This window comes from Sparassis crispa, assembly GCF_003851025.1.
Source record: "Sparassis crispa DNA, contig_000011F, whole genome shotgun sequence".
Classification (NCBI taxonomy): domain Eukaryota; kingdom Fungi; phylum Basidiomycota; class Agaricomycetes; order Polyporales; family Sparassidaceae; genus Sparassis; species Sparassis crispa.
In genome coordinates, this window is record NW_020939757.1 from 362,737 (window position 1) to 379,299 (window position 16,563).

General features: G+C 53.5%; 4 protein-coding genes across 4 annotated transcripts; 2 read left to right on the plus strand and 2 right to left on the minus strand.

Moving 5' to 3' along the window:
• Window positions 1-575: 575 nt before the first annotated feature.
• SCP_1101160 (hypothetical protein) lies at window positions 576-2,051 on the plus strand (the record flags this gene model as incomplete). The annotated part of the gene is made up of 5 exons (XM_027762552.1): window positions 576-823; window positions 879-1,222; window positions 1,274-1,587; window positions 1,638-1,794; window positions 1,861-2,051. The coding sequence occupies 5 exons, from the start codon at window positions 576-578 to the stop codon at window positions 2,049-2,051; spliced, it is 1,254 nt and encodes a 417-aa protein (XP_027618353.1).
• A 789-nt stretch (window positions 2,052-2,840) lies between these two features.
• SCP_1101170 (Putative peroxisomal-coenzyme A) lies at window positions 2,841-5,484 on the minus strand (the record flags this gene model as incomplete). The annotated part of the gene is made up of 15 exons (XM_027762553.1): window positions 2,841-2,987; window positions 3,039-3,224; window positions 3,277-3,300; window positions 3,359-3,375; window positions 3,431-3,543; window positions 3,599-3,766; window positions 3,818-3,827; window positions 3,881-3,978; window positions 4,033-4,225; window positions 4,271-4,321; window positions 4,374-4,449; window positions 4,503-4,533; window positions 4,587-4,924; window positions 4,977-5,061; window positions 5,117-5,484. 15 exons carry the CDS (start codon window positions 5,482-5,484, stop codon window positions 2,841-2,843), a joined length of 1,905 nt encoding a protein of 634 aa, XP_027618354.1.
• Window positions 5,485-6,428: 944 nt separating this feature from the next.
• On the plus strand, window positions 6,429-7,913 carry SCP_1101180 (Probable D-xylose 1-dehydrogenase (NADP(+)); the record flags this gene model as incomplete). Its single annotated transcript, XM_027762554.1, has 7 exons — window positions 6,429-6,464; window positions 6,525-6,741; window positions 6,804-7,005; window positions 7,064-7,227; window positions 7,283-7,649; window positions 7,702-7,819; window positions 7,869-7,913. 7 exons carry the CDS (start codon window positions 6,429-6,431, stop codon window positions 7,911-7,913), a joined length of 1,149 nt encoding a protein of 382 aa, XP_027618355.1.
• An 844-nt stretch (window positions 7,914-8,757) lies between these two features.
• SCP_1101190 (L-2-aminoadipate reductase) lies at window positions 8,758-16,061 on the minus strand (the record flags this gene model as incomplete). The annotated part of the gene is made up of 23 exons (XM_027762555.1): window positions 8,758-9,032; window positions 9,112-9,173; window positions 9,233-9,240; window positions 9,295-9,347; window positions 9,408-9,448; window positions 9,498-9,518; window positions 9,585-9,713; window positions 9,777-9,784; window positions 9,840-9,853; window positions 9,912-9,945; window positions 9,997-10,069; window positions 10,124-10,163; window positions 10,226-10,329; window positions 10,391-10,483; window positions 10,538-10,668; window positions 11,292-11,379; window positions 11,446-11,524; window positions 11,590-12,042; window positions 12,103-12,451; window positions 12,505-13,322; window positions 13,385-14,377; window positions 14,437-14,877; window positions 14,957-16,061. The coding sequence occupies 23 exons, from the start codon at window positions 16,059-16,061 to the stop codon at window positions 8,758-8,760; spliced, it is 5,412 nt and encodes a 1,803-aa protein (XP_027618356.1).
• Between the last annotated feature and the right edge of the window lie 502 nt (window positions 16,062-16,563).

Sequence of the window (16,563 nt, forward strand, 5' to 3'; positions counted from 1 at the left end):
TTGCAGCTGCATAGCATACATGCATAAGTTCACGAACGAAGCGAGTAGATACGACATTGACATCTCTGCCATCTTGCTGCCACCAACGCCTTTTGGGAATTATAGTTCAGTGCCGATGACGCAGCCGTCCCTTCCCGGGCCTTCCGGTGTCTGGCACGTAGCTCAAAAACTCCCACGGGGGACTTCTCAGTGGGCTCCCGGATAATGATCCTAGACTAGAAATATACTACTAGTAGTACCAGTACTGCAAGTGACTCGAATGGATGCCTCAAACGTAGTTCCTGTTGGATTCGTGGTGTTTGCACTTAGTTGAATGCGACGGTGTCGACTGCACTCAGTCAAACTCGTGCTTTGGGACGATACATAGCAGTCGACATGGCGTGGCGTGAATGAGTTTCATTTATGGAAAAACCGATCCGGTAGAAATATTACCACCAATTTCCCAGAACAAACAACCATGTTGTGGCGCACTCCCGTCCAAACTCGCGATCAATAAAGACTAATCAACCACCTCGTCCCGGAAGATCATCCAGCGCCCTGCATTCTGCCGCACTTCACAGGACGCTCTCTTCACGATGCGTTTACCGACGCTCAGATTTGCTTCAACTGCCAGATTTACGAGATCTCTCTCCACGGTCTCTTCAGCCAAGGCCACCTTGCTGCCGTCAGATGAACTCATTGAAGAAGAGAGACAGGATGAATACAACCCGCAGGCATACTACCCTGTGCGACTTGGCGAGGTACTTGGTGGCGTGTACCAGGTTGCGTTCAAACTTGGGTACGGGAGGGGCGCTACTGTATGGTTGGCGCGGGACACCCGGCGGTAGGTATCTGTCGCGTGTTGTTGGCCATGCGGCTTCGATTAATATCTTTGGCAGGTGGTGGTGGCAACACGATCGGTATGTGGCGATAAAGGTCACCAGAAACGACAGACTTTTCAGGGCCGCCGCCCTGCGCGAGATGGAGCTTTTGCGCCATATAGCGACTGCGAATCCCGCACACCTGGGGAGGCAGTGTGTAAGGACAATGCTCGATTCTTTTGAGATAGAAGGACCGCATGGTCATCACTACTGCCTCGTGTACGAACCCCTCAGGGAACCTCTGTGGATGATGCAACTTCGTACCGGTGGTAAATACACTCCCTCGACGCTCAAGGCGATATTGCAAGCGGTCTTGCATGGCCTAGACTACCTCCACTCAGAGTGTCATATAATTCATACTGGTGCGTTTACGGTTACCATGTTGATTGAGATTGCTCAACTCGTCGCTCAAGATCTGAAGCGTGACAACATCCTGTTTGGGCTTGAGGATATATCTCTTCTTGATCGGGCTGTGAAGGATGAAGCAGAGCATCCCTCCTCTAGGAAGGTCACCACTGACCGAACGATATATCTTTCGAGATTCGATATGGGCCCCCCCTTGACACCCCCAGGACTTCCGAAGATTACTGATTTCGATCAATCTGTCCAGGGCGATGGCCAAGCGATTCTGTGTAGTTTCATTCAGGTGGACCAATATCGAGCCCCAGAAGTTGTCCTGGCAGCCCCATGGTCATATAGCGTGGACATCTGGAATTTGGGCATGATTGTATGCATGCTTCCTTGATTCTCCGAAAATCCACATTAACTTCGTCATAGTTATGGGATTTACTCCAGGGTGCTCCACTATGCGACGCCTCAGTGAAGGACTATAGCCAAGAAGGATATCTTGCTGAACTCATAGCATTGTTGGGACCCCCTCCAAAGGAGCTCCTAGATCGTGCGAGATCACGTCATTTGTTCTTTGATGATGAGGGTGCGTGTCGTGGCATAATTTGGAACGTATATGGGAAGCTGACTCTGGACGTGCGATGATGTACAGGACTATTGAAACACAAGCATTTGTTTCCACAGCTTCGGAGTTTGGAACAATCTGTTACAGTTCTCGAGGGTGAGGAGAAGGCTCTCTTCCTCAATTTTGCGCGTAGCATGTTGCAGTGGCTGCCAGAGAATCGCAAGACGGCGAAGGAATTACTGAGAGATCCTTGGCTACATGACTTTTTAAGGAATTAATTGGGCCACCGCAGCTGTCAGGATCTGTTGTTATGCCGTGCTGGTACAATCTCTGCATGACAGTCGCTACTTGTGATTTATCTGGCTAACTGTATGTTTTACACTCGTTTACGCGAGAAGCTGTCAATCGCAGAGATAGTCTATAACAATCCACGTTACTGGGAAATTTTGAGTCGAAGACAACGAAAACCCGTTCTCTCACTTCATATACAGTGAACCACCCACTACTCCGGATCGGCAGGTCAAAATTCACACTAGTTTTTGAGATCCACCACCTATCGTTGTTTCGTTCAAGATCACAACCGGTACGGATCGACGCATCCTTGGGTGAGACACACCTGGAAGTTATCATGCAGCTACATATCCGTACTCAGTGACCACTATCAACGGCTCAATAGTGCAATTGTTTGACGGTTTTGCCTGTGGTGCTTCCACAACATCCCAATAGCGCTGGGACCTCGTCTACATGGAAAGTCACAAGTCTGACCTTGTCTCAAAATTTCAACGCAATTTGAGGGCGGCCGAAAGGGAGCAACCACGTAAGTTTGGCAAAGGCGTGCGTTCACGATTTCGGTATTACACAAACTTGTGTCGGATAACGATTGCACAGAAGACTTGTTGAAATCGCCCGACAACATCGAAAACACAGTATACGCGAAAGCAAAAAAAATGGAGGCGCAGCATCCATCCTGGAGAGGGACGGTCCGCGGCAGCGACGGCGGGCCACGCGTGAACATATGTAACAATGTGCTTACCCAATCTGTGCCGAGCTAGACACCCCCACAGCGGTCAGGCCACCACCCTCCCCACACCCTTCTTGGAGAGATCCCGGCTCCATTCGCGCAGGACGTGCTTCATCACTTTCCCGCTCGCCGTCTTCGGTATCTCCCCAGGCGCACCTTCTTCCCCCAGGAACCACACCCACGCCGGCGCGTTCTGGAACCCAAGTTTAAAATTCTGCCTTCAAAGCATACGCAGACCACGCACCTGTGGGTTCATCCCCGCCGACACTACCTTCCGCACCTCTTCTTTCGACATCGTGCTCCGCGGCTCCCGCACGATCCACGTCCCGACAACCTCGCCAAACCTCGCGTCCGGCACTGCGATTACGGCCGCTTCACGGATCGCCGAGTGCGCGCTCAGCACGTTCTCGATCTGCACCGGGAACAGGTTCTAGCGAAAGAAAAATGAGCGCCGCTGCTTGCGGGGATCTCGCAGAACCCACCTCGCCGCCGCGGATGATGATATCCTGACGTTAGAAAAATCTGAGCCAACTGAACTGACGTGGATGTGACTGAGATATTTACCTTTATTCTGCCCACCACTGCAGATGTGCGTCGTAAGCCAAGTCCGATTCTGACGACTGCGTAGGCGCTTACCTCTCAGATACCCCTCCTCGTCCAGCACGCCCTCATCGCCCGTGTGCATCCACACCGTCCCATCTGCGTCCTTGCTCATGGTTTTCGCAGTCTGCTCCTCGTCGTTCCAGTACCTGCGTGTCTATCAGTCTCGCAAGGCCCTCTGTTTCGTTTCAGCAAGCTCCTTACCCCTTGTGGAGGACATATCCCGACACGAGGACCTCCCCGGGGGTGCCGATGGGCACAATATTTCCCTCCACATCAACGACCTTCGCCTTCACGTGCGGCTGCACCCGCCCCACGGTTTCCACCCGCTTCATGATCGGGTCCTCCGGCGAGGTCTGGAATGCCACCGGGCTGCACGCTCGCATGTAAACCCTGCAGCACCGCGCAGCCTAACGCACTCACCTCGTCTCAGCTATACCAGGACGTGTCAATTATCACGTTTCACCCAGGAAATAGCTAACTCACTCATGCCAAATGCCACGGTCAGCTCACGCAAGTCCAGCTTCGCGATGAGCTGCTTCATGAGGTCGATCGGCACGGGCGAGCCCGCTGCGATGCCGGTCCTGCAACCTGCCCATCAGCATTCCGCTCCGCAAGCGCATCAGCACGACACGCACCGCAGCCGCGTCTCGACGGCCTCCCCCGCATCGCGGCGCGCCTGCACGTCCGCGAGAACTGCGAGGAAGTGCGTCGGCACGCCGTGCAACGCAGTGCACCGCTCCGCGATGACTGCGTCCACGGCCGCACGAGGATCGAACCCCTCGGACGCGTACACTATGCACGCGCCCCGCGACCAAGCTGCGAGGTTTCCTAGGACGAGGCGTGCGGGGGGAGGTCAGCTGGACTTTAGATAACGGTGGGAACGAAGGTACGTATCAAAACAGTGGAAGAGCGGCGGGACGTTGCCTGGGGTGCAGTGGTGAGCGTGGAGAGCGAATGAGTAGATGTGAGAGCGTACAGAGCACGTCGGATGCGGTGATGCGCATGGCGCCGCTGGTTGAGAGCGCATTGTTCAGGAGGTTGTGATGAGTGAGCTGCGAAGAAGGATCATGACCCCGCTGGGAAGAGACGGGACAGTGCAACTTACTGAGACGGCTTTGGGGGCACCCGTAGTCCCACTTTCGCAGCCACCACTTCAGTCGATGTTCGCAGGCTAATGAACATGCCTTACCTGGTGAACTGTAAGTTGATGACCTCATCACAGCTGAGCGAGGCCGCCACCTCATCCACCTTGCGCTTCTCCACGTTGTCCTCCCGCCAAACCAAGATCTCGCGAAAGTCCACGGCACACTTCACACGCTCGAGGTGCTCTTCGAAGTTCTTGAAGTCCGAAGTGTTGTCGACTACGACTAGATGGCGCAAACTGGGAACCGCGGCCTCCTGAATATCTCCGGGGGACGAGTTGCCGAGCGATGGGAAGGCATCTGACAGCATGGAAATGTAGGCGGACGACCGCAGGCGCGGTACGACAAACAGGTGGCTCACTCCCACGAGATTGAGCGTGTTCACCTGTCGGGACAAGTTCGTCAGGGACGCCTCACCCAACACACTAGCCACGCACCAGCTCTGGCAGTCTGTACGCCGGGTTTAGCGTCACGAGAATCGCACCTACCCTCGCGCATGCCCACTGCATACAAGCGTAGGCGCTGCCCCATACACGTTCCGGCAGCCACACCAATGCAGGAAGTACACGGAGCGCACCTGTTGTTCCCCATGAGCACGCCCACTCTGTCGCCCTTTTTCACGCCGAGATCCAGCAGTCCCCGCGCGAGCGCCTGCACATGCCTATCGAACTCAACGTAGTCCCAGGCGAGGTGGCGTGAGACACCCATATTGGGAGAGAGCGGGCCGCCATGTGAGCGCGGTTGCTCACTTCTGGCGATCAACGCTGGGCGAGAGCCGTGCTTCCCCAGAATCTCTTCAGCAAAGTATGCTGGGAGAGTGCTGGTCACCAATGGGGGGTGCGACGGGCCTTCCACGGCAGATAGAGCCAGAAAACGCCTTGCGTTTGGCTGTACCGTCGTAGGTCGTCTGAGTATAGCGCGTGTAGGAAGGCGAGGACGCGACATCGGTGGAAGACAGGAGCTGTTGAGTGTTCGAGAAGAGGAGGTTCACCTCCGTCAGGTGAGGCGAGATATACACGCGCCTAGTCGCCGCTTAGTGCATGCGAGCGCCAGGATGTCGTCGAAGCAAACTAAGTGCGACTGCTCTGTGGGTAAGCTGACCCTGTCTGCGTCCGTGATGAGTGTACACATGACTGCCGTAACCGGTGTTCGGGGGCCTTCACCTGTTGTGTAGTTCGTTTCTTCCTCAGACCATCTGGAAAGGATGCGCTGTGTTGGCGTAGGGACGTGGGTTTTTATGTCGGCTGCGATGCGATGGCATCGCTCGGAACGGCCCCCTTGTAGCCGATGAGTCAAGCCTGAGGGTGTTTTTGACGGGACTCTGTCAATATTGGTTGACTAAAGTGCCTATATCACCAGACCAGCCTTCAGACACGAATGAAATGGCGGGCAACTTACTGACGCTGACTGGCATATCGACACGTCTGCAACAGTTCCCCTACGAGTAGCCTTGAGGTGCCAGTAGATTCAATAAATATTCGTACTGGCCCAGCTATATGCACTCTGCAACATTCTTCAACCAAAGTCAGCTGTGCAGGCTGCGTGGAAGATATGCCAGCTACTTGGCAGCAGCGACGTCGCGGTGGTAGTCGACAGCACTATCCACGGCGCGTTCAGATCTCGTGACTAGAAAATGGTTATCATGTGACCGTACAACAATAATTCCCATAAGAGAACAAGATCCGCGTTGGCTCCAGTTCCTCGGCCCCAGCCTTATGTCTGCTTTCCTCCAAATGGTATCCAACATTGTCACGAGAAACCGATATATTTTGTTTCCATCCCAAAGAACCCAAGGGAAGATGCGCTAGAATCTCGCTATAATTATTGCCGAAGCCCTATCTCCACGCGACGCATCCCCTGATGCTCTTTCTCACTTCTTCGTCGCGATCATGTCGTTGGTGTCTTCCGTAAAACGTTTCTACAAGGTGAGCGCACAACCGCTCCGTCGTGTCCAAGGTCACATTGACTGATAGCGACCACGTTAGACGAACTATCCTCCCACCGTGGAGAAGTCGTCCAATCCTTTGCGGTTCGGGGTGCTGGGTGCAGCCAACATTGCACCTAATGCCATAGTCAAACCGATGAGGTGTCATGAGGACGCTGTCCTGGTCGCCGTCGCTGCACGCGACAAGGGCCGCGCGGACGCGTTCGCGCAGAAGTGGGGGATCCCGAGGACGTATGGTGGTTCGAGTGCATACCAAGGTACATCCATTTGTCTCGAGTTCTAGTATCATACCGATCATGGGCTTTGGCTTGGAATGCAGAGTTATTGAACGACGCAGGGATCGACGCTGTGTATATTCCCTTGCCGAATGGTCTTCACTACGAGTGGACGATGAAGGCTCTCGCAGCGGGAAAGCACGTCCTCTGTGAGAAACCGATCTCCAACAACGAGGAGGAGGTCCGCAAGATGTTTGCATACGCCGCGGAGAAGAGCCTGGTGCTGCTCGAATCATGGCAGCCTCAGTGTGTATCCTCCTACAACCTTCCTCCAAATTATCACGCTAAGGCTCATCTTCACCAGCTTCCACCCTGCGCTACACAGAGTAAAGGCTATCCTGGACGAGGGCTCGCTCGGCAAGATCGTTAAGATGTCTGCCGAGTTCGGAATATCGCGCATGTTTCTCCCCGAAGACGACATCCGCTACGATTTCAGTCTTGGAGGTGGCATGCTCATGGACATGGGCCGTAAGTGTCGATTCCGATGATTCAATCCAGGCCAACCTTAGTGTCCGTGACGCAGCGTACCCTATCAACTGTCTGCGTTTCCTGGCGTCCTCCAACCCGACCGTCGAGTCCGCGGAGTCTATCAACCTGTCCGATACCATCGACAGGAGGGTTGAAGCACACCTGACCTTCCCGGGCGCCGTCACTGCGACTGTCATCACGGATGGCGCTCTGGACAGTTGGGGCCCACTGAAGCTCTTTCCGCACTTCATCGCATTCCATGCTAAGGTGGAGTGCGAACACGGCTCTGTGGAGGTGTCGAACTACATCATAGCTAGCATGTGGCACTCCATCAAGGTCTCCCCGAAGGGCGGGAAGGTGCGGGTCGAGAAGGCATACGAGCCGCCGGCAGGTACGGGCAAGGGAGAGGATTGGTGGTCTGCGTGAGTTACTCGTGCGTGCGCCGTCTCGATTCTGATGAATGAGCTGCGATAGGTATCGCTACACACTCGAAGCGTTCGTGGACAAGGTCCGGGGCCGTGAGCCGCACGTGTGGAGGACGGCGGAGGATTCGATCGATGAGATGCATGTCATTGACGCTATCTACACGAAGGTATAGCTGCGCGTTTTCGTTGGAAAACCTTGCCTGATGGTTTTTGTAGTGCGGCCTGCCGCTGCGTCAGACTTCTAATTATCAGCCTTCCTAAGCTTGTACTTATGTTCCACACGGACATGGACATTACGCAACGTGGATACGATCTTTATTACTCACCGTCTCGGACCATTTCTACGGACTGTTGTATTCAGCTTCGTGACCTTTTTCCTTGTGCAGTACGTCATATCCTGCTTCGCCCTGTAATCATCAGACCACTGTGCCCCCATTGCATAATCAGATTACCACTGTCCGACTGCGGTGACAATGTTCTAGCGCTTGAGTACTTCATGATGGTGGATTCGGAGTCGAATGGTCGTTCTCGCGGAGACAGTAGTTTCGTATCAAGACCGTCTGCGTTCGGCGCCGTGAGGGTTCGTACGATGCCAGTAGAGACAGTTGACCTGGAGGAGCAATTATTGATCAAGATCGGATGAAACGCAATCACTGACATTTCTCCCTTTCCGGGATGTTTATCAAAATCGCCAGGCGACCTATAGCTATCGCGATCGTACTGGTATGCTTTCCGAGCCCACTGCAGCTGCGTATCTTCAGCAACCGAACTGCGCTCTCCCAGATATGTAGGAGCAATTGTTAGTGCATGATCAGTGCGACATATATCACACCGTTGATATCCTGTTCTATGTACAAAGTATGTACTCGTACATGTATCCCAGAGTGCTCACCTAGTGTGAGACTGATGGCCAAGGGTATAAGAAGTAACAAGAACGGATGCAGATTCACAGCGGATGCGCGAGAGCGCGACCTTAATATCACAAATAAGAATACAACCACATAACCACACGTCTATCAACACCCTACGCTGCATGACGCAGGTTAAAGAGGCTATGAGCGATCTCCAGTCAACCAGCGCAGCCACAAGTACTCACAAGCATATGCTATGGCATCGGCCGCGGCGTGCGGTACGACTCGCGCTCAGACGTGTCCTCGGCGTACTCGACAGTCACGGTCTCCTCCACGTGCACCTGCACGTCGAGCTCGCAGCCCTCGCGCACAGAGTCCAGCTGCACGCTCGATGCTGCGCGTGGGTGCGGCAGGCCGAACTCCTCGTCGAGCTGATCCTTGGTCTCGAATTGAGAGCGCATCGCGTCTGAGATATCGCGCGGAGACTGGAGCGGGCGCGAGATGACCTGTGTCGTCGTGCGCGTGTGCTCTGATGCGGCGTATGCGGGGACGGCGTAGGGGTGAGGCGCCAATGCCAGTGAAAGGGTGTCTAGACGGCGTGTACTCACCGCGGAGATGGATCAGGATCCTTTGGCTCATTATCCATACCACGGCGAAACTCAGGCACGCTCTGGCATAGTGGGCAAATTAGTGTTAAGGCTGACGTCACATACGGGAAAGGGTGCCAACCCTGAGGACTTCGGATAGGCAGCTCATCAATTGATGATCATGCGGAGGATTTCATCGCTCACCTGTGTCGTTCCATCGCTTGTCCGGTATAGGACCAAGTTTAGTACATTCGCAGCTGCCAAAGCGCTGAATGAGGAAGGATAGGTCATGGATTGTGAGCTCAAAAAGAGCGCACCAGTCAGAAGTACAAGGTATCCTATGTCGTCGTACAACATTCTGAGCAGAATCAGTGGAGGAGCATGATCAGAGAGTGGAAGGTACGCACAATCGTACAAGACGAGACAACCTGGTCAGACATCGGCGGCCAACGTCAATCTGAGGCTTCCATGGGCGAAGGAAGCCAGATACTCACCGACCAGATGAAGGACTGAAGCTCACCAGAAAGTACGTTGAGATACCAATCGTAACGACGTCGTAGAACATGGCCACGACGTAAAATAGCCAAACGGATAAATGTGCTGAATTATCGCCCCCTGTGCAGCTGTTCGACGCATGTAAATGGCACTAAGAGACCCTACGAGACGCGCAAGACGTGGGAGCTCACTTATTGTGCTGTGTCCGTAAGAGGTGAGCGACTAAGTCCAGCAGATGTGAAGCTCTCACTCACTCTGTCTTGAACGTCTTCGGAATGCAAAGAGTACGTTAGGGTGTTTGACGTCCATGTAAGTGCGCAACTCACAATTCCGGTCATAAAGGTTTGTGAAGAATTCCAACTAGAGTAAAGTGGGCACAGACTCAAGAGATGTGGAATCTGACTCACTTACGCATGTAACAACGAGGAAAACGACAAGCATGGTCCAGACAACCCAAGGTTTCCTTCTGGAGATATTCACTGTTCTTTAATGCTACGGCTCAGCATTGTCAAATAAACATATCTAGTCACGGACTGACCTTATGCCCATGATAATTTGGGAAAGCACCATCTGCAGAACTGAGAAAATAATAAGCTAAGTTCACCTCCAGAGAATAAGAAACAGATGGACACAATCTGACCTTTGAAGACAGGTGTAACCATAAACCATCGTTGACAGGATTGGGGAGAAAACGAAGCAAAAAATCCAATCGCGCTGACTGTTACAGTAATCATGCTAACGTACCTGTTATGGTGTTAACGAATACGGTACGTATCCCTGCTTGAGATGAATACTGAAGCCTCACCGGATGAGAATAAAGAGAATGCACCCCAGACTTGGCATCCATGAACGCTGAACCTTGTAAAACCGCAATTCCGCAGGTAAGGTCAGCAAATAACTAATTACTAGCAATTAACGCAGACTAATGCGCGACCTTTGTAAAGTCACGTACTCGTAGGCCGCGATGGATATAGCGGCAATTCGCAGGTACGAAGATGATGCGTCGGTTAGCCAATCGGGGTCTGAGTCGTACACTGAGCGAATTGTCGGAACGACATCGACCATCATATCGAGACGAAATCTCTGACCCGCGCCGGCGATGGTGGGTGTTCAAAACGGACAGAGGAAAGGTAGCGCTACTCATATCAATAAAACATGGGATCAGTCGGAGAAAGAGGTGGCATTAAGATCTACTCTCAGGATCTCTGACCTGTCCAATCAGATCGAATGTTTCAGCCGTTCACTTCGAGTGAATTCCTCGAGTAGGTCCGCGGAGTCTGCCAGAACTCTCAGTCAAAGCTGAGTCACGAACAACAATCATAATGTTTTTTGTCTCCCGCCACCTCGCTTCATTCATGCATGCAATTTTCTGGTGTGTGCAGCTGGGAGGTTAAGTACTGTATCATGTGCTCAGAAAGTTCGCTTGTCTCAACGGCAGCGAGCGTCTGTTCCTGAAACCCTATCGTGGCCAGTCAGGAATGCCGTCAGGTCTCAGCTGGAGGGGAAAGCATAAAATGCCGACTGCTGGCATTGAGTTCAACGAAACGGGAGAGGGCATAGAATAGAGGGCACATCTCTTGAACGCTGTGCAGACTCCAGATGGTCACGCTGGGACATTCCGTTGATTTGACAAGGGAGACTTGACAATGGAACACCCATCATGATACCAGTACGGAACCTCTGCGTTGTCTTTCCGGAGGACTGACAGGTATGTAGAATTGAGGATTAGCGCTGTCAGGCAGGCCGATGTCCACCCTATCACCTTTATCTTCTGTCATATGCACGATCAGCAGCCTGTCAAGATGTTCGTGTAAATTCACGATGAGTGCACATACACCCAACATACATGACTTCACTTACATCGAGTTTTCGGCATCTACAGTCCACTGCGGCCGACCGCTCTTGCCACGGAGCCGTTCGCAAGCCATGGCAAATTTTCCTGAGCATTGATATCTGATGGAGGGGGCAAGAAGCCCGCGATAACGAGCCACGCCAAGTATTTACCCATCAGCTCCTTGTCCACCGTGCGATTCGTCAGCTGCATGTGGGGCGCGAGAAGCGCACGCATATTCTCATCATTGAGCTCTGGCGCCTTGGTGCTTGTTGGCAGGTCGTCCAGCACAAAATGCAGCAAGGGGAACAGCGCGTTGTCCTGGACCTCCATGACATGCTTCTCGAGCTGGCTGCGCCACAACAGGTACTCACAACGCTTGGTGGCGAAACCGTAGCGAGCCAGGGCGGAGAACATGTCGTTGAAGGTGGGCTGCGGGTGTGCCGCAATGTGCAGCACACTGAGGGCATCACGAGGTGCCGGCAGAGGAGCAAGTACTGCAAGCACTGTGCAACGCGCTACGTGGTCCACAGGCACCATGTTCACGGTGTTGTTGATATCAGGCACCAACCCAAGCTGGATACAGCCCTTCACCAAACGCCAGATAAAATCGTCTGTGTTCGTAACTGCGATACGGTGACGTAAGTCAAGTCCACGTTGGTATCAGAGGATCGGATGTGGCTCACCTGCTGTCCGGGAATCACCGACAACGTACCCAGGCCGCACTATGTGACCTCTCAGGCCCCTCCGACCAGCTTCGAAAAGGAGTTTTTCGGACACCCATTTACTCTGCCCATACCCAGTCTTGAGGGACGTCCTGGCACCTTCAAGATCGTCGCTTTCCGGTACCCCGCCAAGGCTGCTCTGATCATGAGACGATTCCGATAACTGAACATAATACTCAGTGTCGATATCAGATGTCGACGAGACAAACACGAAGGCCTTGGGCTTGCCAGTGGCAGCAAGGTCCACGGCAATGAGCGTGCCGAGCACGTTGGCATACCGCAGCTTCTCGTACGGATAGACCCAATGGACCTAAGCGGCGTGCACAGATAAGCGGAGTAAAGGGGGGAACTCAAACAACATACCAGTGCACCATTGTGGATTACGGCGTCAGCCTCGTCGGCGATACGATCCCAAGTAGCCTTCTCGATGCCAAAGAACTCCTGGTCGAGGTCTCCTTTAACAACTTCAACCCTTGAAGTTTTCAGCCACTCTTCATCCCAGACTCCTCGTCCGTCCGCTGCATCGCGCAGTCGGTCCAGCGCCTTCTGTAAGTCGGGTGCCCTAACAAGACAGATAACTTTCTTGACCCGATCTTCCCGCAGCAGTAAATCACGTAAGATGAAGGCACCCAGGAAGCCAGTGGCACCAGTTAGGAATACTGTCAGGCGTTTGCCGCCAAAATCTGCGGGTAACGGTGAATAAGAAGGCCGCAGCTTCGACAATAGGTTGTCGTAATCTTGCCCGTATGCGATGGTTTTGACCGTGCCGACCGCAGCATGTGTTGCTGGGGTTAACGTCCCAGGTGTTTTGCCAGTCGTGAAGCCCAAGTCAGCGTTGCGTATGTCATCGACTGCCGCAGCAAGCCCGCCGATAGTCGGCCTGTCGAAAACTAGACCTAGAGGAGCATCTACCAAGAAGGCTTTGCGTATCTCGAATATTAACCGAGTAGCCAGGATGGAGTGCCCACCGACGTCGAAGAAATTCTCATCTAGAGGTATTGGAGACGGCGGATTGGGCAGGATGCGCGTCCAGATCGCACGTACGGCTTCCTCGGTCGGTGTAGCTGTGGGCCCGCGCTGCGATTCGGTTGCAGCCGCCTGCGCTGTGTCGGGGAAGGGAAGCGCCGGCTTGTCGATTTTGCCGTTGGGGTTGAGTGGCATACGCTTGAGCGGGACGAATACTGTCAGAGAGGAATGTTGAGTGAACGACAGTGCTGCGATGAATGATTGAACGAGCACGAACATGTAGGGACACTGTAGCTCGGGAGCTTCTTTTTGAGGTATTCACGGATGTTTTTGATCAGCCGACGGTATCTGTGCATACCAGTGATCAACCCCTTTTCATCCTCACCCTCTGGTATGTCGCTGGCGAAATCGTCCAACAGCGGGCCGCTTACAGGCACAAAGTAGCTGACGAGGACTTTCTCTTCGTCCTTGTCTCTCCGCACTAACGTGACGTTCTCTCGGACGAGCGGGTGCTGACTGAGGTGTGTGTCGATCTCGCCAAGCTCGATGCGGAATCCACGGATCTTCACTTGGTCGTCTGCACGGCCAGTACACTCCACGATCCCGTTGGGTAAGTAGCGCCCAAGGTCGCCCGAACGGTACATCCTGTCGCGTACGCCCTTCCAGAACCGCGCTTCCGGCCCCGACTGCCCATTGGCGGGCTCGCGAATTGTGTCCTTCCATGGCGGCGCGTTCTCCGAGAACCAGTTCTTGACGAACTTCTCCGCGGTTGCACTGGGGTCGGAGTAGCCTTCAGCCAGACCGCCGGAGCGCACGTAAATTTCGCCGATCTCACCAACCGCGCAGGGAATGTTTTTGTCGTTGCGGTTGACGACGAGCAGCTGGACATCGATCATACCTTCGCCAGCAGGCATGATGTCCTTCTGCGTCGTGAGGAAGGTGGCGTCCTCCGCAACGCTGGGGATGAGGAAATACGACACAGCGCGCTGGGTCTCGGTCGTGCCGTACATGTTAATGATGCGAACGTTCGCAGCCAGTGACTGTAGACGTAAACAATCACGCTTTGTGAGGACATCACCCACGAGAAAGGCATTGCGGAGCGACGGGATCTGATGGGTAGCTTGGGCGGACAGCAGCTGACCCATCGCAGGCGTGAGGTGAGTGACGGTCACTGCGTTGTCCGCCATCCACTCTGCAAGTCGCCCTGGTGTGCCGATGTCCTCTGCGGTAGGGACATACAAGCTTGCACCGAAAAAAAGCGGGGTGAACACTATCGTTGATTGCACCGTGATTACGTTTCGTTCACACAGCGAAATTGGAAGGACTTACTATCACGTTGGATTGGATCGTGAGCAATACCACTCAGCATTGTGAATTTTGAGTCTTTGTTCAGCTCGAACCTCTCTCCCATCCACGGGAAGAAATGCGTCAGGCTGAAATGCCTTCCTCTGACACCCTTTGGTATGCCCGTACTTCCGCTGGTGAATGATAACGTGCCGACGCTATCAGGTCCCAAAGGAACATCAGGGTCTGTCTCAGCCAAGTGAGCTTGCCCCTTGAGCACATCCCCACCGTCAGAGCGCGAACCTCCAGTAATCGTGCCGTCTGTCAGCAACTCCAGCGCAGGTACTTCGACACAGATTTTGAGCTCGTTGGTTATAAATTCACGAACAGGGGGGCTAATGGTGCCGGCGCCCTTGAGAACCACCAAGGCACGAGGCTGCGCAACCTCCAGGTAGATCTTCTGTCTTGACGATGGATACGCAGGATCTACAATGGGTGATTCAGCCCAGGAAATCTAGCAGTGAGTTACGGACGCGTCCAACGAGTGAAGGCACAAATGAGGTACCTATCACAGAGAAAGTTGCGCCAGCCTTGAGCACTGCCATCACCGCGACAACCAGCTCAACGCTGCGGTACGCATAGACCATCACGACGTCCTCTCGCTGCACCCCGCCTTCCAGCAGATGGTGCGCAAGGGTATTCGACGCGTGGAGAACCATGCTGTAAGTATATGTCCGCTTTTCTTGCGATTCATTCGAGGATGCTGGATACAGACACTGAATGACGCACGGCCGGTCGGGCCATTGACGCGCGTTTCGAGAGAACACGTCGGGGATGGCACCCTTCCAGCCACACCAGTTCAGGTCTGCAATGGGATTTGGCAACTTGGCTCGCTGAGCGGACGTCAGTAGCGGTGCCGAGCCCACTGGCGCCAAGGGATTCGCAGCAACCTTGCGTAATAGGACAGAGAGCTGATCCACGATGTACGTGATACGCGTAGGAGTAAAGAGCAGAGAGTTGTATAAGATGCGTAGAGAGATGTGAGGCGTTAACGACGTGCGGCTGTTTTCATGCTGGCGGGTGATGAACACGGTCAGATCGGAAGTAAGGCTGGTGGTGCGAAGGAAGTTTTCTTGTGGTGTGTCGGTCTCGTCAAAAAATCGAACCCGAAACAGCGGGCGTGAACTTTCTACAGAATCCGTCTTGCCCTTCCCTAGTGCACGCACGATGGATTCGAAGGGCAAGGCATCCACTTCAGCGTCCTTCTCCACCTGCTGCACCTTCCTGACCACTTGCCAGAAAGGGTCGGAAGGGTTGACTTCTAGCCGGAGAACTAGAGGGTCACGCGCTGATGCGGCAGATGATCCGATGACAAGATCTGTGTCGCCGGTGTATCTATGTAGAAGGACGGAAAATGCTGCCAGTAGCAGGTGGAATGCCGACGGCGTTTTGTGTCCTTTCTCGTCGTCCCCGTCCCCGTCACCATCCTCATCCTCGTTGTACAACGCGAGCTTAAGCAACCCGAGACATGTCTGTTCGGATAAATCAGCAGTAATTGCGGCTTCGACTAACCTGCTTCCTCCCGTCGGTCGTGGATAGTCTGTCGGAAGAGAGATCGATGGCAGGTTTTGCAGTCGTGCAACAACTCGGCGTAGACATTCGTCCCCCATGTTTTAAGTGGATATAGAAAGTTTGCTGATGACGAACGTCTTTTGTGAAGACGAGCGAGTCGAGGTGACTTGGTCAAAAATGAGAAATCTCAGATTAGATGACTTCACCAAGCACCATCACGTGAAATGCATGTGACCGTATGATGAGACGCGTTTTGACTTTGAGTGGTGGCTACTACAGAAACTACGTATACTAGGGGACTACGGCAGAAGATATACTATGGTAATGGCTGAAGGAAGTGGTGGAAGTCATCTCCGTTACATTATTATGATATGTGTACTCCTCTCACAGTTTCAGCCATGGATCCTTGAGTAACTCCCTGGCTGTCTTACGACGTTCTGGGAGCCACTGCAACATACTACGTGCGAATCCGAGGAAGAGATCCTTGTCTTTGTCCTTGAGAGAAGTAACAGAACTTTCCAAACTCAAACCGCGTGGAACCAGATGGTTGTACCTGAACCCTCCTGTAAATCATTCAGTATTCCGCCCCAAGCCGCGCGG